At 34.5% G+C, this 26,786-nt stretch overlaps 1 protein-coding gene across 2 annotated transcripts in view; it reads left to right on the plus strand.

Moving 5' to 3' along the window:
* The window catches only part of SHOC2 (SHOC2, leucine rich repeat scaffold protein), a 91,006-nt gene that overhangs the window by 45,928 nt on the left and 18,292 nt on the right, over nt 1–26,786 (plus strand). For both annotated transcript variants that reach the window (XM_025397747.1, XM_025397748.1), the window contains exon 3: nt 18,068–18,205. In XM_025397747.1, the coding sequence (XP_025253532.1) occupies nt 18,068–18,205 (138 nt within the window). The remainder of the gene's footprint in view (nt 1–18,067; nt 18,206–26,786) is intronic.

Below are 26,786 nucleotides of genomic sequence, written 5' to 3' on the forward strand. Positions count from 1 at the left end.
AGTATAATTTAATGTTTCTCATAAGGAATTATGATTTATAAAGTTTAACTTAGATGCATGGATCTGGGGCAAACATGCAGAAGTCTGCGTCATCTGTTTCTTTATAGGGAATAAGAAAATAAATGTTAGTAAAAATAACATCATAATAATAAGAATGGCTGTTGTTTGAGCACATGAATCATAATACTCTACATTGTTCTGTCCGTGTATACGTTAAATATACTATCTTATATCCTTACGGTAAACCAATGAAATAGGTATTTTTCCCATTGTACTGAAGAAGGAACTGACAATGTAGGAAAATTAGGTAATTTACCGAAGATCATGCTTCTAGGTTGGCAGAGTCAGAATTTGAAATGTAAGTCTTGGTCGTTTCCACTATACTGTCCCCACAATTTACAAAAGTGGGTACCACCCCCATAGATTTTGATTCTCTGGTAGCTCCAGGGTCTGTACTTTTAAAGTGTATCCTGTGTTATTTTATGTGCAACTGCAGTTGAAAGCCAATGCACAAGATTTGGGGGGAGGATTGGGTTTAACAGTTTAATTAGAATATAATTCACATACCGTACAATTTACACATTAAAAATAAACAATTCAGTGATATTTAGAATATTCAGATTTATGTAACCATCAGAGATAATGTTAGAACATTTTCAGTACCTCCAAAAGAAACTCTGAACCCTTAAGCAATCACTCCTGATTTCTGCTAACTCATTAACCCTAGGCAAACACTAATCTACTTTCTGTCTCTATAGATTAGTGTTTTCTCTGGATGTTTCCTATAAATAGAATCGTATAATATGTGGTCTCTTATGACAGGTTTCTTTTAATTTGCATAATATTTTCAAGTCTCATCAAGGTTATAGCATGTATCAGTACTTCATTCCTTTTTATTGCTGAATAATAGTTCATTATATGAGCGTACCACATTTTATTTATCCATTTATCAGTTGTCAGACATTTGGGTTGTTTGTGCTTTCTGACTGTTATGAGTATAGTTACTGTATTTGTGTACAAGTTTTTGTGTGGACATTTGTTTTCACTTCTCTTGAGTATATACCTAGTAGAATTGTTGAGTCACATGGTAACTCTGTTTAACCTTTTGAGGGACTACTAGACTGTTTTCCAAAGGGACTGCAACATTTTACATTCCTACCAGTAGTGTTTGAGGATTCCAATTTCTCTGCATTCTCAGTATCCTTGTTGTTATCTGTCTTTTCTTATTATAACCATTCTATGGTGTGAATTCGTATCTCATTGTAGTTCTGATTTGCAGTTTCCTGATCACTATATATTTGTTTTTAATTCTTGAGAGCTATCTTTTATTATAACAGAAAGACAGAAATAGTTATTTTCTGTGATGTAGATCTTGCTTTAATGGGTTTTTAATTTAAAAGAAGTTCTGAGCTCCTTGGAGAATGTTTATAAAATAAGACCTGTGCTCAATGATCAAATAAAATGGAAATTTGACATTTTTTAAAGTGTTAAACACCTTTAATATAATTTATTTGACTTACTGCAGAAACCCATAACAGGGAATTTTTAATTCAAAATATATGCTAATTATAGTTTTGTTAAACTTTCATTTATGCATATTAGAGCTACATTATTTATAAATATATATTAGATTTATATTAGATGCTTATTCTTCATTGTTTGAATAAATATATCACTTTAAATCATGCCATCTAGTTTGTATTCAGCAGTATATTTGAGGAATATAAGTTTTCAGCTGGGCACTGTGACTCATGCCTCAAATCCCAACTACTGGGAAGGGTGAAGCAGGAGGATCCTTGAGTCCAGGAATTGGAGGGGCAGTCAGTGATGATTGCGCCACCGCACTTCAGCCTGTGCAACAGAGCTAGACCCTATCTCTAAAAAATAAAAATAATTTTTTTTAAATTAGGAGTTTTCGAAATAGAGCCTACTATTTAGTTTAAATAATATAATTGGAATTTAACCACTGCACAAGGTTGGGCTATGCTGTTGCTTTGATAGGAAAAAAATATTAAAATTAGAACATTTATCCTTTTAAGCATTAATGTAATGCGATTTGATACCAGTGGTACATATTACATGGGTAAAAATTGGCAGAAAACAGTAAAAAGATACTGGAACAGACTGTTTAGAGCCAGAGATAATATATCAGAAAGTAGTTAAGAAAACTTTTCATTTGGTAATGTTCACTTACTTTTCTCCTTTTGTATGTTAAGGCATGGACAAATAAAGTAAACATCCCCTCTTTTTGGGTTAAGTAGATAAATTGAAACCTTAGTCATTGCTTTCTTTTATAGATCAGTGATCCATTCCTTTTTTCTCCATTTCTAATCTTGAAAAAGACTCTTCACTCTACACAAAGACAGTCAAGAACCCATGTTTTCAGAGGGAAAACAGGAAATAACCACTTTTTTAAACCTCCTTTCCCAACTGATTGGTTCCTTTGAGTTTCCTGTTAAAGATGTGCTTTTGTATATTCTCTGTTTATGAGTGGGTTACAGCAGGGGACACCAGATAGTCAGTTTGAATAATGAATCTGTTTATTCAGGCAACTGTAGACAGTGAAGTTTTAAAGGATTTTATTTTTTTGGGAAGGAAATTGTTGCTCATTGAAACCAGATATAAACTTCATTTTGTATTTTGCTAATATTCCTGTGATTTCTTTTCTCTCTGAATTGTGTGTTTAGGATTTCTTCTCTTTCTTTAAAGTTTCCCTTATTTATTATTCTTTATAAAAACAGAAGTTGGAGTATTTTAAAAAATGTGTTCTACCTACATTGTAGGTTCAATAAAATGCTACATATTTATGTAGTATACAATTTCATGTGGGTCTAGTTGTCAACCTTTTTGCTTAGGAAAATTATCTGATATATTAAAGTATATGCTTTTTGAGAACCCAGATCATCTTCATTTACAAAGCAATTCTCACAGCATTCATATGTATGAGAAATAATAATTGTACTTATTTATGGTTTACAATGGTTTACAATGTGATGTTTCCGTACATGTATACAATGTGTGATGATCAAATCATGGTAATTAGCACATCCATCCCTCAAACATTTATCATTTCTTTTCATTGGATACATTCAAAATCCTCCTTACTAGCTATTTGAAAATATCCAATAAATTGCTGAAGTCACCTGACAGTGTTATAGAATAGCAGAATTTAGAACAGATAGAATTCCTCCTATCTAGCTGTAGCTTTGTGTCCATTAACCAACCTCTCCCCATCCCGCTGCTCCCCAATGCCCGCCACCCTTCTCAGCCTCTAGCAACCACTATTCTACTCACTACTTTGAGATCAACTTTTTTAGCATGAGACAACATAACAGTATTTATATTTCTGTGCCTGGCTCATTTAACTTAACATAATGTCCTTCAGGCTCATTCATGTTGCTGTGAATGACAGAATTTTATTCTTTTTTTGGCTGAATAGCATTTCATTGTGTATATATACCACATTTTCTTTCTTCATCTGTTGTTAGAGGTTGATTCCATATCTTGACTATTGTGAATAGTGTTGTAATAAATAAGAGAGTGAAGATAACTGTTTGATATACTGATTTCCTTTCCTTTGGATATATACCCAGTAGTCAGATTATTTGGTCATATGGCAGGTTTTTGTTTAGTTTTTTGAGTAACCTTCATACTGTTTTCCATGGTGGCTGTACCAATTTATGGTACACCCACCAACAGTGTATAAGAGTTCTTTTTCTGCATCCTCACCAGTATCTGTTGTTGTTGTTGTTGTTGTTTTTGCCTTTTTGATGATAGCCATTCCAATAGGGTTGAGATACCCTTTCATTATACTTACGATTTTCATTTCCCTGATAATTAGTGATGTTGAGCATTTTTTCATATACCTTTTGGCCATTTGTATGTCTTGAGAAATGTCTATTTAGATTGTTTGCCCATTTTTAAATCATAATGATGATTATTGTTTTGCTGTTGAGTTTCTTGTATATTAATCTATTATCAGATGAGTAGTTTGCATATATTTTCTTTCATTTTGCAGGTTGTCTCTTCAGTCTTTGTTTCCTTTGCTCTGCAGAAGTTTTTAGTTTGAAATAATTCAATTTGTCTATTTTTGCTTGGGTTTGCCCTACTTTTTGAGGTTTTACCCGTAAAATCTTTGCCCAGACCATTGTCCTGAAGTGTTTCCCCTATGTTTCTTCTAGTAGTTTTATATTTTTGGTTCTTGACATGTAAGTCTTCAATTTATTGAGTTGATTTTTTGTATATAGTGAGAGATAGGGATCTAGTTTCATTCTTCTGCATATATATATCCAGCTTTCTCAGCACCATTTCTTGAAGGGTTTGTCCTTTCTTCAATGTATATTCTTGGCTCCTTTGTCAAATATCAGTTGGCTGTAAATATGTGGATTTATTTCTGGGTTCTCTATTCCATTGGTCTATTGTCTGTTTTTATTCAGTACTGTGCATTTTGGTTACCCTAACTTTGTGTATACTTTGAGGTCATGCAGTGTGTTCCCTCCAGCTTTGTCCTTTTTGCTCAGTATTACTTTGGCTATTTAGAGTCGTCTGTGGTTCCACATGAATTTTAGGATATATATACATTTTTTAAGAATATCATTGGCATTTTGATAGAGATTGCATTGAATCTGTAGATCACTTTGGGTGGTATGGTTATTGTAACACTATTAATCCTTTCAATTCATGAGCGTGGAATGTCTTTCCATTTTTTGGTGCCTTTGAATTTCTTTCATTGTTTTCATCATAGAGCTTTTTCACCTCCTTAAATTTACATTTAAGAATCAGCATTTTTAAAATTACCTATTTGACTCAGTAACATTTATTGAAAACAAAATCAGTTTCTTACTATTCTGCGATATGGGGGTGTTAGACTTTATCATAAGTCAAATGATGTACATATAACCAACATATACATGTGTATATATTTAATATTTCTATATAAAAGCATATTGAACAGAGTCAGCAACTTTTTTCAAAAAGTTGACCTTAGTGATTTAGTTTAACTCCTATTATGTAATTTTTCTGTGAATTTTTTTAGACGTGAAGTGGTAGGCTTTCAATAAATGTGGCTTGAAGGAAATTTAATGAAGCTCAGTACTATTAACCTATTTTTATTTTATATTTTAGTATTATAGTATTATAATATGGTATTATTACTATAACTTTATAATATATAAAAACTAGTATTTTCAAGATTTTAGTATTATATATTTTTATTTTAGTATAGCATTATAATATTTCAGTAATATTTTCAGTATTAACTAAAATTGTAACTTATGATCACTAAAATTCTTGAAATTCTCTCAGGACTGCCAGGAGTGATACAATTGCTTATATGGTCCAGGTAACATTATTTAATAATCTCATTTGAATGTTTGTACAAATGCTAATAAGTAACTTACTTTAGCAGGAAAGAGAAATCAGTAAAGGGAATTCATAGTTGTTAATAAATAACTCCTTTCGACTGGGAACCAGCATGAAACGTTAGAAACCTACAAATGAACTGTTTACTTATTACTGTTATGAAATTGTCATGCTTTTCACTAAAAAACAAAAACCCAGAGAAGTTATTATTGCTAAAGGAGGCAAAAAAAAGAACACAGAATAGCACTTTGGGAGGCCAAGGCAGGTGGATTACTTGAGCCCAGGAGTTTGAAACCAGCCTGGGCAACATGGCAAAACCCCATCTCTACAAAAAAGTAGCTGGGCATGCTGGCACACACCCACAGTCCCAGCTACGCATGAGGTTGAGGTGGGAGAGTCAGAGTCACGTGAGCCAGCAGGTTGAAGCTGTAGTGAGCTGTGACCTTGCCACTGTAGTCCAGCCTGGGTGGCAGAGACCCTGTCTCAGGAGGAAAAAAAAAAGAACATAGAAAAATAGCACTTGAACTGTTTTAGAAGGATTTGATAGGTTCAAAGGAGACAGTTTACTTTCCATTTGGCTGAGATACGGGAAAGAGAGGGGGACAGACATGGTACCCTAAAGACAGCATGTTACAAAGTCAGAGGAACATTGTCACTTGTCCATGTCCCTTAGTTGCAGAAACACTTGCTTAGAAGAGCCCCTGAAGTCGTCTTTGTAATGAAAAGGGATAATTAAGCTTTTAAGACAAGTATAAATAATGTTCTGTTATAAAATCTGACCTCTCTAAATCTGTTCAAACTTGTGGGATGAGTATTTCCAACTCTTTTTAATTACATAGTTTTACAAATGTATTTTATTAAGATTTGCTATGTTATAGAGCTAAACTCTGAATATTTGAAAAATATCCCTATAAAGAACAAGGGTTATTTTAGAATGTAAGAATCCTAAATGTGAGTCAAGTAAGAGTAAAGGAGAGTTTATAACCGTGAAACAAACCTAAATTACTCATTTACCAATCTTTGATTGCCTACTAGGTACATTTTCAAAGGGCCTTTTTATATATTTCTAGATTTAATTTACTAAAATTTTGTTAAGGATTTTAAAATCTGTATTCATCATTGATATTGATCTGTAATTTTACTTTCTTTTTTAAAAATTTTGGTCATGGTTTGGTATCAGGGTAATAATGTCCTCGTATCATAGAATGAGTTGAGACATGTTTCTTCCTCTTTTGTTTTATATTCTAGAAGGGTTTGTGCAGAATTAGTATTATTTCCTCCTTAAATGTTTGGTAGAATTTATCAGCCATACAATCTGGGAGTAGGGTTTTTTGTGTGTGTATGGACAAGTTTTGAATTTCAAATTCAGTTTATTTAATAGACACATAGTTATTCATGTTTTCTATTTGATCTCTATTGAAAATTTGTGGTTTGATCTGTCAGGGCATTTGTCTATTTTGTGCAGTTTGTTGATTTTATTGGCTTAAAGTTCATATTTTTGTTAAGCTTTTAATGTTCCATATATATATATATATATATATATATATATAGTGATGTTCCCTTTTCTATCTTGAAATTGGTAATTTGGGACTGCTCTCTTTGCTTATCAGTTTGGCTTGATGTGTATCAGTTTTGTTGATCTTTTAAAAAATCTTTTGTTTTTATGCTTTCTTGTTTTTATTTTTAATTCCTTGGGCTTAATACGATTTTCTTTGTTTTCTTAAATTGGTGGTTTAGATTGATTTCAGGCCTTTATTCTTTCATTATATAACTATTTCATAGCTAGAAATTTCCCTCAAAGTACTTTTTTAGTAGCACACAAATTTTGATAGGTTGTCTTTTCATTATTCAAAATAATTTTCTAAATATCCCTTGTTATTCTCTGATCCATGGATTATTAAGAAGTTAATTGTTCAGTTTCCAAATATGTGAGAGAGGTTTTCAGATTTTTTTTTTTTTTGCTTTGATTTATAAAATAGGGCTTGTCTTGATAGGTGTTCTAAATGCAGTTGAAGAAAAGACTGTATATTCTGCTGTTTTTTGGAGGATTGTAAAATATCAGCAAGGTCAAGTTGGTTGTTAATGTTTTACATTCAGCGGTGTCATACAGTGCTTGCATTGTATACCTTTTTCTAGCTTTTTAAAATGGGTTTTGTAAGCAGCATATAGTTAGGTCTTGTGTTTCTGTCCTGCCTGACAGCCACTTGTTCCTTTTTTCCCTTCCTCTCATGCTTTCTTTTGGATTAAGTATTTTTTAAATGTAAGTTTCATCTATCTAAACTTTTGGCATATTAGTTACACATCTTTGTGGGATGTTTTTTAGTGTTTCCTCTAGTGTTTACAATACATATCATAACTTGACACATTTTACATTGAAATAATATTGTATTATTTTGCATATATTCTAAGAACTTCACAACAGAACACCTTTATTTCCCTCTTTCCATTCTTTGTACAACTATTGTCATACATTTTACTTCTTCACTATCGTAAGTCCCATAATAATACATTGATCCTATTTTGCTTTAAGGTTTAAATTACGTTTTTAAACAATTTTTCAACAATTTTTATTTTGAACAAATTTTAGACTTAGAGAAAAGTTTCAAAACCATTTTGGAAGGTTTCCATATACCCTTCGCTCAGTTTCTTGATATTAATTAACATCCTATATAACCATTGTATAGTGATCAGAACCAAGAAATTAACAGTGATACAGTACAATAAACTAAGTTACAAATTTTAGTTAATTTCACCGGTTTTTCCACTAATGTCCATTTTCTGTTCGCCCAGGCTGGAGTGCAGTGACGCGATCTTGGCTCACTGCAAGCTCCGCCTCCCGGGTTCACGCCATGCTCCTGCCTCAGCCTCCCAAGTAGCTGGGACTATAGGTGCCCGCGACCACACCCGGCTAATTTTTTGTGTTTTTAGTAGAGACGGAGTTTCACCGTGTTAGCCAGGATGGTCTCGATCTCCTGACCTCGAGATCCGCCCACCTCAGCCTCCCAAAGTGCTGGGATTACAGGCGTGAGCCACCGCGCCCGGCCCATGTGACATTTTTAATAGTCATGTATGTGTCCATGGTATCCTCTGATCTTTGACAATCTGAAAGCAAAGACTGAAAGGCTTTCCTTTAATGGCATTGATACTTTTGCAGAGTACCACTCAGATGTTTTATAGCATATCACTCATTTTTCGTTTAATTTTTTTTTTTCATGACTAGTTTGAGTTTGGTTTTTTTGTCAGGGATACCACAGTGGTGATTGTGATGCCTTTTCCAGTGAATCATATCAATTCATATTGATAAGTCTCATTACTGGTGATTTTGACCTTGACCAGTTGGTTAATGTGATTTCTGCTGTGCTTCTCCACTTTAAAGTTAATATTTTTTTCTTTTAAATTTATCTTGGGAGATGTTTTTAGACTATGCAGATACCTTGTTTTTCCCTAATCTTTTGCTCACTAATTTTAGTATTCATTGCTGTATCTTCTCTTCTTTTTCTTCTTTTTTTTTTTTTTTTTTTTTTTTTGTGAGACGGGGTTTTGCTCTTGTTGCCAAGGCTGGAGTGCGATGGCGCCATCTTGGCTCCTTGCAACCTCTGCCTCCCGGATTCAAGCGATTCTCCTGCTTCAGCCTCCCGGGTAGCTGGAATTACAGGTGTACGCTACCACACCCGGCTAATTTTTGTATTAGTAGAGACGGGGTTTCACCACGTTAGCCAGGCTGGTCTCGAATTCTCCCCTCAGGTGATCCGCCCGCCTCGGCCTCTCAAAGTGTTGGGATTATAGGCGTGAGCTGCCGCACGCGGCCTCAAATCATTTTCTTTTTGCCCAAAGAACGTGCATTAACATATTGTAGTGTAGGTCTGCTCAAAATGAATTCGTTAAGCTTTATTTTAAAATCTTTATTTTGCTTTTTTTTTTTTTTGAGACAGGGTCTCCCTCTGTTACCCAGGCTTGAGTGCAGTGGTGTGATTATGGCTCACTGCAGCCTCGACCTCCTGGGTTCTAGTGATCCTCCCTCCTCAGCCTCCCGAGTAGCTGGGACTACAGGTGTGTGCACCACACCCAGCTAGTTTTTGTATCTTTTGTAGAGGCAGGGTCTTACCATATTGCCCAGAGTGGTCTTCAAACTCCTGGGCACAAGCAATCCACCCACCTCAGCCTCCCAGAATGTTGGGATTAAGAGTGTGAGCCATCACACCTTGCTGCCTTCATTTTTGAAAGCTGTTTTTCCTAATATAGAATGCTAGTTTGAAAGTTTCCTTTTTTCCCCCCTCAGTGTTTTAGAGACACCTCTACATTTTCTTATAGCCTTCCTAGTTTTTAACAAGAAGTCTGCTGTTATTCTTATCTCGGAGTTTATGAGCCTCTTGGATCTGTAGGTTTATGGTTTTCATCAAAATTGGAAAAATTTTGGCCATTATTTCTTGTAACTTTTCCCTTTCTTGGTCCTGTTTTTTTTTTTTTTCTATTATCTGAGTCTCTAATTAAATATATATTAGACTTTACATTTTAGGTCATTGATGCTCTATTTGTCTGTGTGTGTCCGTGTATATTTTAGATAGTTTTATAGCTATTTTTTTGTTGCTGCTGTATATCATTTCTTCTTCAGTGTCTAAATCTACTGTTCTATACAATGAAGTTTTCATCTCAGGTATTTTATTTCTCACTTCCATACATTCCATTGGGTGTCATTTTTATTCAAGTTTTCTTTTACCTTGAACATATGGAGCTCATTGTTTAATAGCTTTTTCACTGTCCTTGTCTTATAGTTTCATCTTTTATTTTTGTTTCTGTTGCTACAGAATGACTTTTCTCCTTGTGTGGGTCTTATTTTCCTGCATCTTGCATGTCTAGTTATTTTTTTATTTATTTTATTTTTTTTTTTGAGACAGAGTTTTGCTCTTGTTGCCCACACTGGAGTGCAATGGTGTGATTTCGGCCCACCGCAACCTCCGCCTTCCGGGTTCAAGCAATTCTCCTGCCTCCTGAGTAGATGATATTACAGGCATGCACCACCACGCCTGGCTAATTTTGTGTTTTTAGTAGAGATGGGGTTTCTCCATGTTGGTCAGGCTGGTCTTGAACTCCCATCCTCAGGTGATCCTCTCGCCTCAGCCTCCCAAAGTGCTGGGTTTATAGGCGTGAGCCACCATACCCATCCTACATGTTTAGTAATTTTTAATTGGATGTGAGCTTCATAAGATTTTCACATTGTTAAGTCTTGGATTTTGTTGTATTCTTTTAATAGTGCTGGACTTTGTCCTGGCATACAGTTAAATTTTTCTGTAGTCAGTTTAATCCTTTCTGGCTTGCTTTTAAGCTTTGTTATGGTAGTTTTAGTAGCCTTTTGTCTACATCTAATTTAGCCCCACTGCTAAGGTAATAAATTTTGATGACTCCCTGAAAATCTATATATTAGGAGGTCTGTTTTGTGACTGGTAGGAATTCAAACTATTCACAACCTTGTGTGACTGCTGGGAATTGTTTGGGTTGCTGCTGCTAGGTCTTTGCCTAGCCTTTGGTGGTTTGTTTGCACCTAATGCAGATAAGAATTTAGGCAAAGACTGAATAAGTCTTTCTTGGAGATTGCACAAATCTATTTGCTACTCTCTTCTGTCTCCAATTCTGCCTCACAAATTCTAACCATCTTGGCTTTCCTAGACTAAAATATTTTGCCCTAACAGTAATAACTATTGGCGCTTGTTCTGTATTCCTTCTCTGCTTTTTCTGTGACCTGGAACCTGGCTCCAGGCAGTAACCTGGGGCAATCATAGGACCTCCTATTGTTTTCCTTTGATACAAGGGAGCACAGTCATATATGGGTATTGTCTGCAGTCTGCAAACCATTTTCTCAAACATTTTTTTCATTTTCTAGTTGCATCCATGGTGGTAAATAGAAGACAGTCTAGTAATTCTTGATTGGCTAGTATAAATAGCTAGTACTGTAACTACTATGGATTCCGTTATCCTCTGAAAAGTATTACATTTTATTCTGCTAGGCAGTTAAATTGCTGTTGAGTCACCTTGACCATAGAGACTTAGATTTAGCTCTTCTAAGGGTGATGCTATTTGGTTATATCCTTAAACCTAGGGTAAATTCCTTAGTTTTGAGATGTGGTCTTTACTCTCCTATGTTATAGCCGTCTTGGAATTTTGTTTTCTTACTCTCCAACAACTTGACAAGACTGAAAATCCAAACTCTTAAAGAACTTTGGCGACTGTTGAACTCTCTGCTCAGCTCCTTTAGCCTTTTAGCTGTGGTTCTCCCCTTGGACTCCTTGCAGTCTCCTCTCCCACATGCATTTTCGGAGTCAGGCAAACATTTGAGGAGTGTGTATTTGCAGATTTTAGGACTCTGCTCTTTGTGATTTCCTCCTTTACAGAGTATCCAACCTTGAATTCCAGTCACTCTTATAACCCTGAACCCTGTCCTTTGGCTTCTTGGCAGTAGGACTTTGGCTTTTGACTTGAGATTTACTTTTCACCTGCAGATTTTTTAGTAACTTCATGGTAAAAGCTTTATAAAAAGGCATTTATGAAGGTGAATCTCATGTGATTGCTGTACTAGTTGTCTATTGTCGTATAACAAATTGCTCTGAAAGATAACTCTTAAAACAGCAATCATTTGTTACCTTATAGTTTATTTGGTTTGGGTATCAAGCACAACTTAACTGGACCTTCTGATTTAGGGTCTCTTACAAGATTTTTCAGTCATAGTGTTAGCCAGGGCTTGGGAAGGCTCACCTGGGAAAAGATTCACATCCTAGCTCATGTAGTTTTTGTTAGGATTTAGTTCCTAACAGGTTGCTGGAGAGAGGGCTTCAATTTCTTGCTGACTGTTGGCTGGAGACTGCTCTTAGTTCCTTTTCACATGGGTCTTTTCAACATGGCAGCTTGCCTTATCAAAGGGTGTAAGCTAAGAAATCATTAAAGTGCTAGCAAGATGGAAGTCACAATCTTTAGTAACTGAATCACAAATGTGACATCCCATCACCTTTGCCATATTCTATTGGTAAGAAGCAAGTCACTAAGTTTAGCCCACACTCAAGGGGAGGGGTAATTAGATAATGTATATAATTTATTCATGAGGCAGGGCCATTGGGGGTTATCTTAGAAGTCTGCCTACTACAGTTCCCTTCTTTTTAAGGGTTAAATTCCCTCTAGTTTTAACTTTGGTATCCCTATATGCCTTTAAATATTTTATCCACAGTTTTAAATTATCAACACGACTCCACCATTACCCTTAGCCAGAAGAGCTCAATGTTTGCAGATGTTAAATCCAACTTTCTCTTAGGACAAAAATGTTCTACCATGATAACATTTTCTTCATGTTTTTTCCCCCACAATTAACCACTAAATATTTTACGTAGATGTCACACTAGTATCTCAAATTCATCATGACCAAACTATAACTTCAGCTCAACTTTTCTTCTTTGTGGATTCCATTCCTCTCTCATAATTGCATCTTATCTTCTCTATCAACCCAGGCTCAATATCTTAGGATCAGAGAATTTTGTTGTTGTTGTTGTTCTAGTTCTAGTCAAGGTGTAGCCTACTCACTAGACAAGTACTGGGCCACCAACTGTTTGTTACTAGTTTGCCCAAATTAAGAACAGAAACTGAAAGGAAGCATTTAGAATCTTTTTTTTTTTTTTGAGACGGAGTGTGACTCTGTCACCCAGGCTGGAGTGCAGTGGCACGATCTCAGCTCACTGCAAGATCCGCCTCCCAGGTTCATGCCATTCTCCTGCCTCAGCCTTCCGAGTAGCTGGGACTACAGGCGCCCACTACCGCACCCGGCTAATTTTTTTTTTTTTTGTATTTTTAGTAGAGACGGGGTTTCACCGTGGTCTCTATCTTCTGACCTCGTGATCCACCCGCCTCAGCCTCCCAAAGTGCTGGGATTACAGGCGTGAGCCACCGCGCCCGGCCGCATTTAGAATCTTATGTAACAATTTGACATTGCTGAGACATCCAAGTGTGTGAGTTTGTGTTTTAAATATTCATCTACAACCACTTGGGAAAAGCAAAAGACAAAGAACCAGGCCTTCACCATATGTTGTCTGAAAAGCGTTATTCTACCACATTCCTGTCACTTTTTTTTTTTTTTTGAGACGGAGTCTCGCTCTGTCGCCCAGGCTGGAGTGCAGTGGCGCAATCTCGACTCACTGCAAGCTCTGCTTTCTAGGTTCATGCCATTCTCCTGCCTCAGCCTCCCGAGTAGCTGGGACTACAGGCACCCACCACTATGCCTGGCTAATTTTTTGTATTTTTGGTAGAGACGGGTTTAACCGTTTTAGCCAGGATGGTCTCGATCTTCTGACCTTGTGATCCGCCCGCCTCGGGCTCCCAAAGTGTCTTGTCACTTTTTCTGTCCCTCTTGATAGTAGGCCTGTTGTTCATTCACTTGATTCCACTGCCATTGATGTAGTATATAGACTTTCACACTATTTCTTGTGGCCTAATTGCAGTTGTGTCAACCTAGGCTCTGTATTTTTTCTCTTTCTCCAGTCCATCCATTCAAATCTAGAGAAAACAGACTTTTTAGAGCAGTACTCTGATTATCATGGTTTGCTTAAAAACTTTAAATTGTGCTTTATTATCTGGTCAAAATGGTCTAGATTCCTTAGGGTGATATTTAAGACCCTAGATTTCTCACTTTCTTTCCCTCCTCTCCTTTTCTGCCTATTTCCCCTCCCAACCCCCTGTGTCACAGTTCAAACATGCTTTTTTTTTCCCACCCCATCTTCCCCCAACAGTCACAGTTCCAACTTCCTTTCCTTGTGTGGTTTTCTTCTTGTTGTTTACAGCAGTTATCACATCCTGACACTTTATTTCTTTATTTTATGATTCCCCACTCCATGCACACTACAGTGTAAGTTTCATGTGGATGGAACCTTGCTTTGTTTCCTGCACTGCTGAATCTTTCATGTAGATGGAAACTTGTTTCGTTTCCTGCACTGCTGAATCTCCAGTAGGTGCACAGTAAGTTTTTCTTTCATGAATGAGTCAGTGAAAGGGTCACCACCTTAAAGATAAAGAACTTTGAGGTGAATGGCCATGAAGATCCAAAAGAATGGCTCTTTAATGGTGAAATTTTATAAGCAAGCAATGAAGGAGACCTAATTGGAGCAGAGACTCTTTGTAGCCTCCCTCAAATCACATTGTCTTTTTACGAGTTGTAAGTTTCATGAATATGAGCGTTTGGTATATTGTAGTCTGTTTCTTCAGTGCCCAGTATTGGGCCTGAAAAAAGAGAATGTACATAGCAATAATTTTTTGTCTGAACGAATTAATTAGTTCAGTAAGTGTTCCTACCAAGCTCCCAGCTGTGGCTTCTACTCCTGGTAACTCTGTATCACATTTCTCTCCAGTTCTGGGGGCAGAGGTTTGTCCTCAGATCTCAAAAGGATATAAGAAGAGTTGATAATCTTCATTTTATTGAGCCTTTTTCTTGTTGTGAGGACAGGAGCAATGACTTCAAAATTTTTTGTGTGTTAGATTGGAAACTGGAAGTCAGCTGTAAGTTTTTATAGAAGCTTTTTACTAAATGGAGGTAATTCCCCACTGTTTCTAAATTGGTGATGGTTTTTTAACATGAATGCATTTTGAATTTGTTAAAAGTTTTCCTTGTATGAATCATCAAATGATCTTACTTCCTTAGACTGTTGATATGGTAAATAACATTGATTGATTTTCAAATAGTAAACCCGCCTTGCATATCAGGAATTAATCCTAATCGTACTTGGTCATGATGTATAATCCCTTTTATATTGTTGAATTCAGTTTTCTAATATTTTGTTGAGAATTTTTGTGTCTGAGTTCCTGACACAGAAATCTCATGAGAGACATTGATTTATAGTTTTCTTTTTTGTACTGTCTTTGATTTTAATATCAAGGTAATACCTCATAAAATGAATTTGAAATTGTTTCCTCCTCTATTTTTTGGCAGACATTGCATAAAATCGGTGTTAATTCATTTCTAAGCATTTGGTAAAAGTCTGCAGTGAAGCCATCTGGGCCTAGAATTTCTTTTTTGAAAAACTTTTTAGTTACAAATATTTATTTAATGGTTATAGTACTATTCAGGTTTTCTGTTTCATCTTGATTGAGTTTTGGTAGTTTGGCTTTGGAATAATTAGGTTATATCTTCTAAGTTTTTGAATTTATGATCTATAATTACAAAGATTTTTGTAGTATGTCCATTTTCTCTTTTTAAACACCGTAGGATCTGTATTCCTTTTTTTCATTGCTAATATTTGAAATATGTGTCTTCTCCCTTTTTTATCTTTGTAAATCATGGCAGAGGGCTATAAGCATTGATTTTTTCCCCCAAAAAACCATCTTATATTTACATTAACTATTCTCTTTCTTCCTTGTTTTCATTTTTATTGATTTATACTCATTTTTATTAACTTCCTTTTGCTTGCTTGGACTTAATTTTTATCTTTTTCTATTTTCTTGAGATGGATTTAGATTGCTGATTTGAGATCCTACCTCTTTTGTAATGTAAAAATTTAGTGCTATAAACTTCCCTCTTAGCACTGGCTTAGCTATGTCCCATAAGTTTTTTTATTATAAAATATGCATAACATGTAATTTATCATTTTAGCCATTTTTACTTGTAGAGTTCTGTGGCATTAAGCACATTGACATTGCTGTGCAATGATTACCATTATTAATCTCCAGAACGTTTTCATCGTCTGAGACTGAAACTCTGTACCTGTTGAACAATAAGTCCTCGTTCCCCTCTCTCCTCAGCACCTACTAACCACCGTTCTGCTTTCTGTCTCTGTGAATTTGACTATTCCAGGTACCTCATATAAGAGGGATCATAAAATTGTTCTTTTGTGTGTGGCTTATTTCACTTGGTATATAATGTTTTCCAGGTTTATCCATGTTTAGCACCCATCAGAAATGTATTCCAGTCTGTAGAGTACTCCATTATATATATATATACCACATTTTGGTTATTCATTCGTTAATAGACAGTTGGGTTGTTTCCACATTTTGACTATTGTGAATAATGCTGCTGTGACCATTGGTGTACAAATACCTGTTTGTGTCCTTGTTTTCAGTTCTTTTGGATATATACCTTGAAGTTGAATTGCTGACTTGTATGGTAATTTTATGTTTAATTTTTTGAAGAACCACTGTGCAGTTTTTCACAGCAACTGTACCATTTCCCAACAGCAGTGCACAAAGATTCCAATTTCTCCACATCCTTACTAGTACTTGTTATTTTCTATTTTTTGATAATAGCCATCCCAATGGGTATGAAGTGGTATCTCGTTGTGATTTGCATTTCCCTAGTGATTACTGATGTTGAGCATCTTTTCATGTGTTTATTGCCCACTTGTATATCATTAGAGAAATATCTATTGAAGTCCATTGCCCTTTTAAAAATCGGCTTCTTTGAGGATTTTTGTGGTGGTCTTGTTTTATGGTAGTTCTTTATATATTCTGGATATCAGTCCATTATGAGATATGTGATTTGCATATATTTTCTCCCACTGTCTAGGTTGCCTTTTTACTCTTCATAGTATCCTCTGATGCACTAAAGTTTTAAATTTTGATAAAATCTAACATCGATTTTTCTTTTGTTGCCTGTGTTTATTATGTGTGGCTTAAAAGTGTTACACACCCATTCTTCAGAGTTCTATAGTTTGTACTTTTCTGTATCTCCAACCTCTGCCTTAAAAAATAATAATAGAAAAGCCTTGACAAGACCAATAAAAATGAAAAGGTTTTTTAAAACTCAGTAACAGTGCAGGTAATTTAAATTGCCAATACAGACCTTTCAACCAGAATGGAAACGGAGAAATATACCTTATTTTCTGTCCTTTTAGAGTCCTAGTAAATTGAGAAGCAATTTTTACTTATAAATGTCAATTTATGCATTTATATAACATCAGAACACATGCATATTCGAAAGCATATATGAGATTTCATATTTGAAAGCTGGATGTAGTTCACAATCAACTTGAACACCTTCCAAGGGAGATTGGAAACAGTACACAGATAACCAACTTTGTTTGGCAACATAGTGAACTGCTAGACCTCCTAGATACTATAGGTGTGAGAGGAGAAAGAAGATACTGATAGCTATTAATAGCTAACTGGATATTAAGAAGACTATCTTGATCCATTTTGGTAATGAAAATTCAAGATTAAAATTCACAATTACCAAAGTTGTAAAACTTTTAAGATAATTATTTTAAAATTACTTTTCCATTTCCATTTATTTCCATATCTTGAGGTAGATTATGACCCTCAAACTGAACTCAAGGTGTATCTGATATTATTTATGCTGAATTTGGTTAACAAAATCAGTACTTCAAATTTTGGAATATATGTAAACATTTGTGACTGAATTGGTTACTTAAAGAGGTTGGAAAAGTAATCATTCACAAACAACATTTTATCAGATGTCATCTTGATGTAATGGTTTCAGATTTGTGGTTGACTTAGTTTTTGAGAAAGAAAATGCAATTGTGATACAGAAAAAAGAAATTTTCATTTTCTTGCAATGCAAGTATGTTCACTAAATGATTTAAAATTTTAAAATAAAAGTTGCCTCTATAATGTGGTTTTGTTTCCAGTTGTTTTCAGAAATTATAAAATTTATTTTCTTGCTTACAAGTATTATCTGAGTATGTTTTTAAATAATGCTTATTGAATTTTTATGTTGGTCAATTTACAGGTGAATTATGTAACCTCATTACGCTGGATGTAGCTCACAATCAACTTGAACACCTTCCAAAGGAGATTGGAAACTGTACACAGATAACCAACCTTGACTTGCAGCACAATGAACTGCTAGATCTCCCAGATACTATAGGTATGAGAGGAGAAAGAAGATATTGATAGCTGTTAATAGCTAACTGGATATTAACAGGACTATTTTTGGTCCATTTGGTAATGAAAATTCAGGATTAAAATTCACAATTACCAAAGTTGTAAAACTTTTATGATAATATTTTAAAATCACTTTTCATTTCCTTTTCTTGACAAAGAAAATAGGTTTTAGGACATGAGCCCAATGGGATTATAAAAGAGAGAGAATATTGAGTTACATGTATATATATTCTGTCATAGTTTAAATTGCAAAATGGGTGGCTTTTTCTATTTCTGCTTGTTTCTGAGTTGCATGTTGTTATACTGGGTATGGTCCTTTCTTTGCTAAAGTATTCCATATTGAAAAATAAAACCATTGTTGTTTAGTTTTTTAAACACGGCCAGTATACTTTAAAGTTTGTTTATTTGTAATACTAAAGGGATAAGCGAGGAGATTACTTGAAGTTCAAAATATGTTTTAGAGACTTAGCCAAATTGCAAAAAAATTGAATTGAGCTGTGATATGTTCTGTGTTTATGTAGTCTTGTTTATTTTTCTGATTGCCCATAAATTTATACCAGTAAAGGGAATTTTAAAAATTCTGATGCTTTTTTAGTTATTAATGTGGTATAAGGATACTATAATGTTTATTTAGAAAAATTACATCTCTACTTAATTTACATAATTTCAGTCATGAATATTTAGTATTTTACTTTTTTCATTTTTATTTTTTTTGAGACAAGTTTCACTCTGCCGCTCAGGCTGGAGTGCAGTGGTGCGATCTTGGCTCACTGCAGCCTCCGCCTCCTGGGTTTAAGCGATTCTCCTGCCTCAGCCTCCTGAGTAGCTGGGACTACAGGCACCCACCACTACACCTGGCTAATTTTTTTCTATTTTTAATTGAGATGAAGTTTCACTATGTTGGCCAGGCTGGTCTTGAACTCCTGACCTCAGGTGATCTGCCCACTTCTGCCTCCCAAAGTGCTGGGATTACAGGCCTTAGCCACCATGCTTGGTCCAGTCATGAATATTTCAGAGGCGTGATTACTAAATCATCTGAGGCCTGTGATGATGTTACCTTTCTCCAGAAGAGTTTTTGTCTGCCTCTGTTGGGTACCTAGTAGAGAGGGGATCACTTTAATCCATTTGTGTTCAAGGCTTGAGATTTTTTTGGTCCCCCAAGTGATTAAAAGGTTTTCTACAGGCTAACTGGATGACTGTTTTATTTCCAGTTCACCCTTACTGGTAGGGTGCAGCTCTAGAGGGTCCCACTTGAGGTTGATGACTAAGAGTCCTCACCCTTGGCAGACCCTAGATTTTGACTCTTGCTGGAAAAATGACTTAGCCTTTTAGCTGCGTCTTCCAGTTAGGGATGTGCTCTTAGGACGGAATTATCTCCATTGTTTTGCTTGTATCTGGGTTCCCAGCTTGTTTCTGGTCTGGCGCTTAGTCATTATGTTGTTAACTCTCTGATTTTGGTTTTGGAAGATGTTTTTATTTATTTATTTTTTTATTGGGAGAATTTATTTGAATTACCTACCATTACTTAAAACAAAGCAGTTTTAGGGAATTTCTTAGCAGGGTTGCGTAGACTGTCTTAGGTTATACAGGACAATTATTTACAGAAAAGCAAGCTGAAACATGGATGTAATAAGTAGCCATTAGAATCAATGTTTCCCTGATTTTTGGCCCATGACACTATCATATTACTATTTGTAGTGGAAAGAGATTACGTATTCTAGTTAACTGGTTTATGGTTTAGATGTCCCTCTGAAAGGCAAGATTGTCTGCAACACATACTGAATTATTCTATTAATATCCAAAATTAATATTCTACTGAATGTCCTGTATAAATAAGAGAATCAGATTTCTGGTTCAAGATAATAAGGACCAAGCACAATTATTTCATGCTTTTTTTTCTCTTTAAAATCTATTAAAATGGCCAAGATGAACAAGGAGAAGTGATCCTAGGAGAAAAAGAACATAGAAAGGATATTTAAACTGCATGTTTAAAATATGATCAGGCTGATACAAAAAGGAAACAAAGAATAAAATACAACTCTTAGAGATATGTTTGCCAAATCAAATTTAATGGAAAATTCCATATAACCAAATGAGAACACAGCCAGAGACCGGTCTCTAGGATAAACTGAAAGTCCCCTAGAATCTAGATCAAAAAGAAATGTGTAGAAAAGAAGTGAAAAAGTTACAAAGTCATGGCAGATAGGACTAGACGTTCCAGAAGGCCAAATAGTGCTGATACAGTTATAAAATCTAATTTTATAATGTTTCCCTGAACTTGATAAAAACCCAGATAATAAGACCAAAATTGCTTACCAAGAAGAAATAAATTAAGAAGTTACATTCTGGTAGAAGTTCTAAATATTAGATGTATTTGTTTTGAATAAACAATAAATTCACATGTAATATTATACAACCTATCTTTACCTAGTTTTTGGTTTCAGGGTAATGCTGGCTACATATGTTCAATTTTTGGAATAGTTGGTATGAAATTGCATTATTTCTTCCTTTAATATTTGATAAAATTCACCAGTGAAGCCATCCAGGACAGGACTTTTCTTTATAGGAATTTTTTTTAAAGCAATTTCAATTACTTTAATAGGTATAGGGCTATTCAGGTTATTACTTTCTTCTTCAGCAAACTTGGTCATATGGGTCTTTCAAGGAATATATTTATTTTATTTTAGTTATCACATTTAAAAGCTTTAAGTTGTTCAGTTATTACTTCTTCAGCAAACTTGGTCATAATGGGTCTTTCAAGGAATATATTTATTTTATTTCAGTTATCACATTTAAAAGCTTTAAGTTGTTCATAACATTCTTAATGTTATTTTAATATCTGTAGAATCTGTAGTAATGTCACCTCTCTAATTCCTGATATCAGGAACTTGTGCTTTTTCTTAATCATTCTGGCTAGAAGTATATCAATGTTATTGATCCGCTCTTAGTTTTATTGATTTTCCCTATTGTTTCTCTGGTTTTTATTTAATTGATTTCCATTTTGAACTTTATTATTTCTTTTCACCAGCTTACTTTGAGTTTTATTTGTTCTTTTTCTAGTTTCTTATGGTGGCAGCTTGAGGTCATTAATTTGAGACCTTTCTATTATTCTCATAAAGACAGTTAGCACTATAAATTTCCCTTTCAGTACTGCTTCAGCAGCTTCCCACAAATTCTGATATATTGTATTTTCCTTTTAGAAGTATTTTCTAATTTACCTTTTTGTTTCTTCTGTGATCTATGGCTTATTTATTAGGTTGATAAAAAAGTAATCGTGGTTTTTGCTATTATTTTTAAAGGCAAAAACCTTAGACTTTGACTTCTAGTTTACCTCCATTGTGGTCAAAAACATTCCTGATAGGACTTGAATTCTTTCATCATAGTAAAAGTATTCCATGTGCAGTTTAATATGTATTCTACTTTTGTTGGGTGGAGTGATCCATAAATATCAATTATGGTACAGATGAGGCAATCAATGAGTTTATTCTACTTTCTGCCCTTTCTGGAGGGGTCTCTTTTTCTTCTTAATTTTGTTAATTGCATTGTCAGCATAGGTAACACATACCTTGTTATACTAATTCCCATTTTTGTTTTAGTCTTAATGTTCATCAGCAGTCCTGTTGCCATAGTTGCCTCAGTCATTTCTTGGTTGGCTGAAGTCAATCTGGTTGGTAGTCATTTTCTCAAAAATGGTTCATGGGAACAGTATTCTCCTATAGTTCTTGTATGTGTGTAGCTTTTATAATTCAGGAACAGTTTAGATGGATATAAATAATTGGGTCAAACTTCCTTTCCTTGAGGATCTCAGTAGAACTAACAGATAGTTCTACCTTCTTCTGGAACTGAATGTACAAAGATGAGGCCAGTCCATTTTTTTTTTCCCCCCGTGATAAGTGACTTAGTCATTTTGCTTGGCCAGCCAAAGTATTATTTCTAGATTTCTGAAATATAAGAACTATATTTTATTTCTCACTGTTTATTTTTCAGGATCACATTTTCCTAGTATACTCTGGGCCAATTCAACATATAGGTTTAAGTTTTATTTCAGTACAGTGTTCTTCAGTATATTCAGTATATATTCAGTGTATATTATGCTTTCTCTGTTGGCCATATATATTCAGCGTATATTCAGTATAGTGTTCAGTATAGTAAATATGTCACACAGTGACATATTTAGTTTGTGTTGTATGTTTTTACATTGAAATATGTATCTGTAAGTTTGGTTAGTATGAACAACCAACTAATTAGAATGGTAAAGAAGAAAAGAAAGAATAATGTATAATCTCATCATAATCACTTTCAGTGAAACATCACCTAAAAGCACTTTCAAAAAATGACTTTTTATAAAATCCAAATTCTTAGTCTTAGAAAAACAAAATGTTGCTTTACTCTACTGCAAATCAGACAGGAGAACTAAAATTTAAGATACTTGAAATGTTATAAAGTGATTTTCTTATCCTTCTCATTGATGTTTAGTCACTGTGTATATCTTAGGATATTACACATGCTAGACATTTTATTGTTTCTTGAACATATCAGGTAAATTCTAGCCTTGAGATCTTTGTACTTCCCATCTCTCTGTTTAGAACTCTTTTCTCTTAAATATCTGTATAACTTTGCCTACTCCTTCAACTGATCAGATAGATATATAAAGCATGATTTTCATTCGACCTTCTTCTCTGTCTCAAATAGTCTAACAATATTTTATTATTTAATATTTTTATATGTGTCTGTATCTCAGTCTTGTTAAATAATAGTCAAAGGTGCATGCGATTAAAGTACTGAAATGAATAATCCTGGCAAACAGAGAAAGCATAGGTGGTGATATATGATACAGTCTTCTAGTAAGTAGGATTAGTGTCCTATTAGAGGTGATTCTTCTGTGTTTTAAGTGTGTTTACTAATATGAAAACATTTGATTTTAGTATTAATCTCTTGTAGTTTAGATGTTATCTCAGAATAACACATATGCCTCACCTCTAGCTTATTCTATAGGGTCAGATTACAGTATTACAAATTGGAAATCAATGAGAACTGAAACATTAACGAGAAAATTTTAAATAACATTGTATTTACTTTTATATAGCTTTGATAGTTGTCGCGAAGTATAGTACAGCTGTTACTCTGAGTAAGTGGCAAAGTAAATTGGTAATATTTATTGAAACTTTTTATGACATTGTAGTCATTTATCAATTACCATGTTTATTAAAATAATTACTCTTGTCTTTCTCCATCCTTTCCAGTCCTAGTATTTTGATTATGTAGCAGAAGATTGAGGTTTGGTGGGCAACTTTGACCTTTGGGTCTTGGTCTCTTACAAATTTCAACAGTTTTAATTGACCTTTGAGATTTTCACTGTCATTTATTGAAGAACAGCAATTTACCCTAAATAGTGGAAACTTAATTGAATTATGGTTCTCCTGATACTTTTCCTTTTTGAAATCCTACTCTAGTTCTGGGAAAGTATAACTTAAAATGAAAAACAGAAAGCCCAACACCTATTCTACAGAGTTGATGCTAGTCTGGAAGCAGCTGCCCACGCTCTTTTCTCTGGACTAAAGAATCTTGCCCTAAATTCATAACTGAAAATAAAATCTTGTATCATCTTACAGTTACTTTCCAGAAATCACTGTATTTACTTGCCTTTTCCTTCTTTTCTTTTTTCTTATAAGTAGACCAGAATGTTTTTACTTTTTTCTTTATTTAACATGAACATTCCTGGAGTAACTATCACTCCCCTGTGATAATTGCTGCCATTTACTTCCAGGCTGAGTAGCTAGTGTTGCTGACAGCTCATAGGATGTGAGGAAGAGACAGAAGGAAATGGGTTGGGGTTTACCAAGTTGCAGTTAAGTAAGAGAGTGCTTAAATACATATTTATAGTTTCTCTGATTTAACTGTTAGTCTGCCTTCTTGAATTAAAAAATGTATTTTTATATGAATATTTTCTCATTCAGAAATTAGCTATGATCAGAAGAAAATATTAAGCTTCATTCCAACAGTTACTTTGTTTTAAAGTATGAACCTGATGTTTTTGAAAGCCTTCCGGTACCTCTAGTAGTTTCATGTCATCCAGGGAAGAAACGGTCTGAAGTAGGAAAAAATATTTTACTTTCTATTTCTTCTCAAAATGATATTAGGAGAGAACTATGCCACAAAACCTTGCCTTCAAGGCTGGAGCACAGAACAATTCACAGAGGCCTTTTTGTTGCACTGGGCTCTGAAGAAATGTTACAGTAATTATGGTTATACCAACAAGTAGCATTTTAGTCATTTTAGTAATTGGGTTTTAGGTAATTACAGTGCAGCGTATGTATAACAACTTTACTAGTTTTCTTTTTAATAGTGGTGTTCTTTGGGTTTTTAACATTCAGGAATTTCTGTGTTGCTTACTTTTCAGTTTGCTTTTAGTTTAATGTTTCTGAAAAAATAATTGTACCTTTGACATTTCATCCTTCGAACCCTGAGTCTTTCCTACTACTTTTTTGCTACTTTGTTAAAATAAGATTATGATCATTTAAATTAGTCTTACTCAAAAGTTATACTAAATTAACCTAAAGCTGCTGGTTATATTTGCTGAAATTGAAAGAATCTAATTTTAATTCATAGCCATTTGATTTCACCATATTTTAAAAATCTGACAGCATAAGAGAAAGCAAGCTGTCAAAGTGGAGCACAGAACAATTTATAGACAAAGTTAAGCACTTGAAAGCTAAATGCCAGTGATTGGCACTGATCAGCCTACGTTTATATACAGAAGCTCAGCAACAGTGATTTTATTTCTTAGTCAAGATGGCTCAACATTACAGCAAGCATGTGTTGATTTCTAGGTTGCAGTTTAGTTTGTGGTTAAAACCACTCATTGAGAGAGGTTAGAGTTGAAACCACTGCAGAGGGTGAATCACAATAAAAGCCAGACTTCTGATGTTTTCTTCTGGCATAAAAGAGTTTTGATATTTCATCCTTAATTTTCTTAACCTCTTTTATTTAGCTGAGAGTAATGGACTCTGGCAAAATGTGGATGACTCTTTGAATATGCCAGCAGTCTCAAGTGATAAGGCCTTTGCAAATGTGAAATTTCTTCATCAGAATAGCCTATTCTCATGGATTACAGTGTTAGAAATTCAACCCCTTCTGCCCCACCAAAAAGCAAAAAATTTAGATCCAACAAAGGTGGAGGTACCTCTTAATTTAAATTACCACTGGTTTTGGTACTAGATAATGTCATGTAGCAATTTAGCTACATTATTTTTATTTTGTAATTTTTAAATTCTAGGAACCTACTCTGGTTTTAAAAGTGAGAAACTTAAGAGTTATTTGGTTTTGGATGAGAAGTTTCAAGAATCTGGTTCTATTTACTAGGATTTGAGTTGACAAACATTTAGAATTTGGCTCCCTTACTAATCTTTGTTACCAGAGAAAGTTTTTTAGTTTTCAGTGAGAAAAAAAAACATGTTTATTGTATTCCTCTACTATGATACTGTAAAGGGTTATTGAATGGGGCATGTCAGTTGATGGAGTAAGATCATGGAGACTTTCCTCTGTTAATAAATTCTCCCCTCTTATGGCAGACTTCAAAGACCCCTTGGTGAACGAGTCAGCCATTTTGTTACAATGGAACAACTTTCTTCCATAGGGAAAGCAGTGATGTAAAGGAGAAAAAGGGATGGTCTTGTTTACTTCCATTTTATTTTTAAAGGTTAGCTGCCTCTTTTTATCTGCAGCTGCATACAGGAAATTAAAATTTTATTGGAAGATTTCGAAGTTCTTTATAATCAGACATGATCACTACTCGCAGGAAAATTTTCACTTCTGCTGACCTTGCTATAGTGGTGGCCATAGGAATGGAATAGGCAAGGGATAAAATGTTGATACCATCCCTCCCCATTTTACAAGGATGTGAGTAAATGGGGCTATTCTTCACTCTTGGTAGAAGTAAAAATGATGTAACCTTTTGTTATTAAAATTTTAAACATCTATATCCTCTGACACATAAGAAATATTTTCACATGTACACAAAGATATATGTCTAAGGGTATTTATTACATAAATCTTTTTTAAAAAATTAAACAAATGTCATCAGTTGAACAATGATTGGAGAGATAATGGCACACATACCATGAAACACTTTACAATGGTTAAATAGAATGAGGTATATCTGTGTTTACTCAGCATAAAAATATTTCTGTCACCTGTTACATGGGGGAGGGGAGAAGCAAATAGAATGATCTCATTTATATGAAAGCAAACACATAAACATAAGAAATCCCTGTATTATATGTATAAATAAGTGCTTAGAGACAGGCTCAATAGGTATGTAACAGACTATAAACCACGGTTATCTAAGGAAAACAGGAAGATACATTTATGTATTTTATAACTAAAAGTGATGTGGTGGGGTGGGAGGAATGCAGAAAGTTGGAATTGTTAGTAGTTCCTTCCCGGCTGATATCTAAGTATGGACTGCTCAGATGTTGGATATCTCAGAAAAATTCCTGCAAATATTTGTAGAATAATTAATTTATATTCAGATAGACCAGATGAGAATATGTTTTTCAGTTATG

This window comes from Theropithecus gelada, chromosome 9 (genome assembly GCF_003255815.1).
Source record: "Theropithecus gelada isolate Dixy chromosome 9, Tgel_1.0, whole genome shotgun sequence".
In the NCBI taxonomy this organism is placed as follows: Eukaryota; Metazoa; Chordata; class Mammalia; order Primates; family Cercopithecidae; genus Theropithecus; species Theropithecus gelada.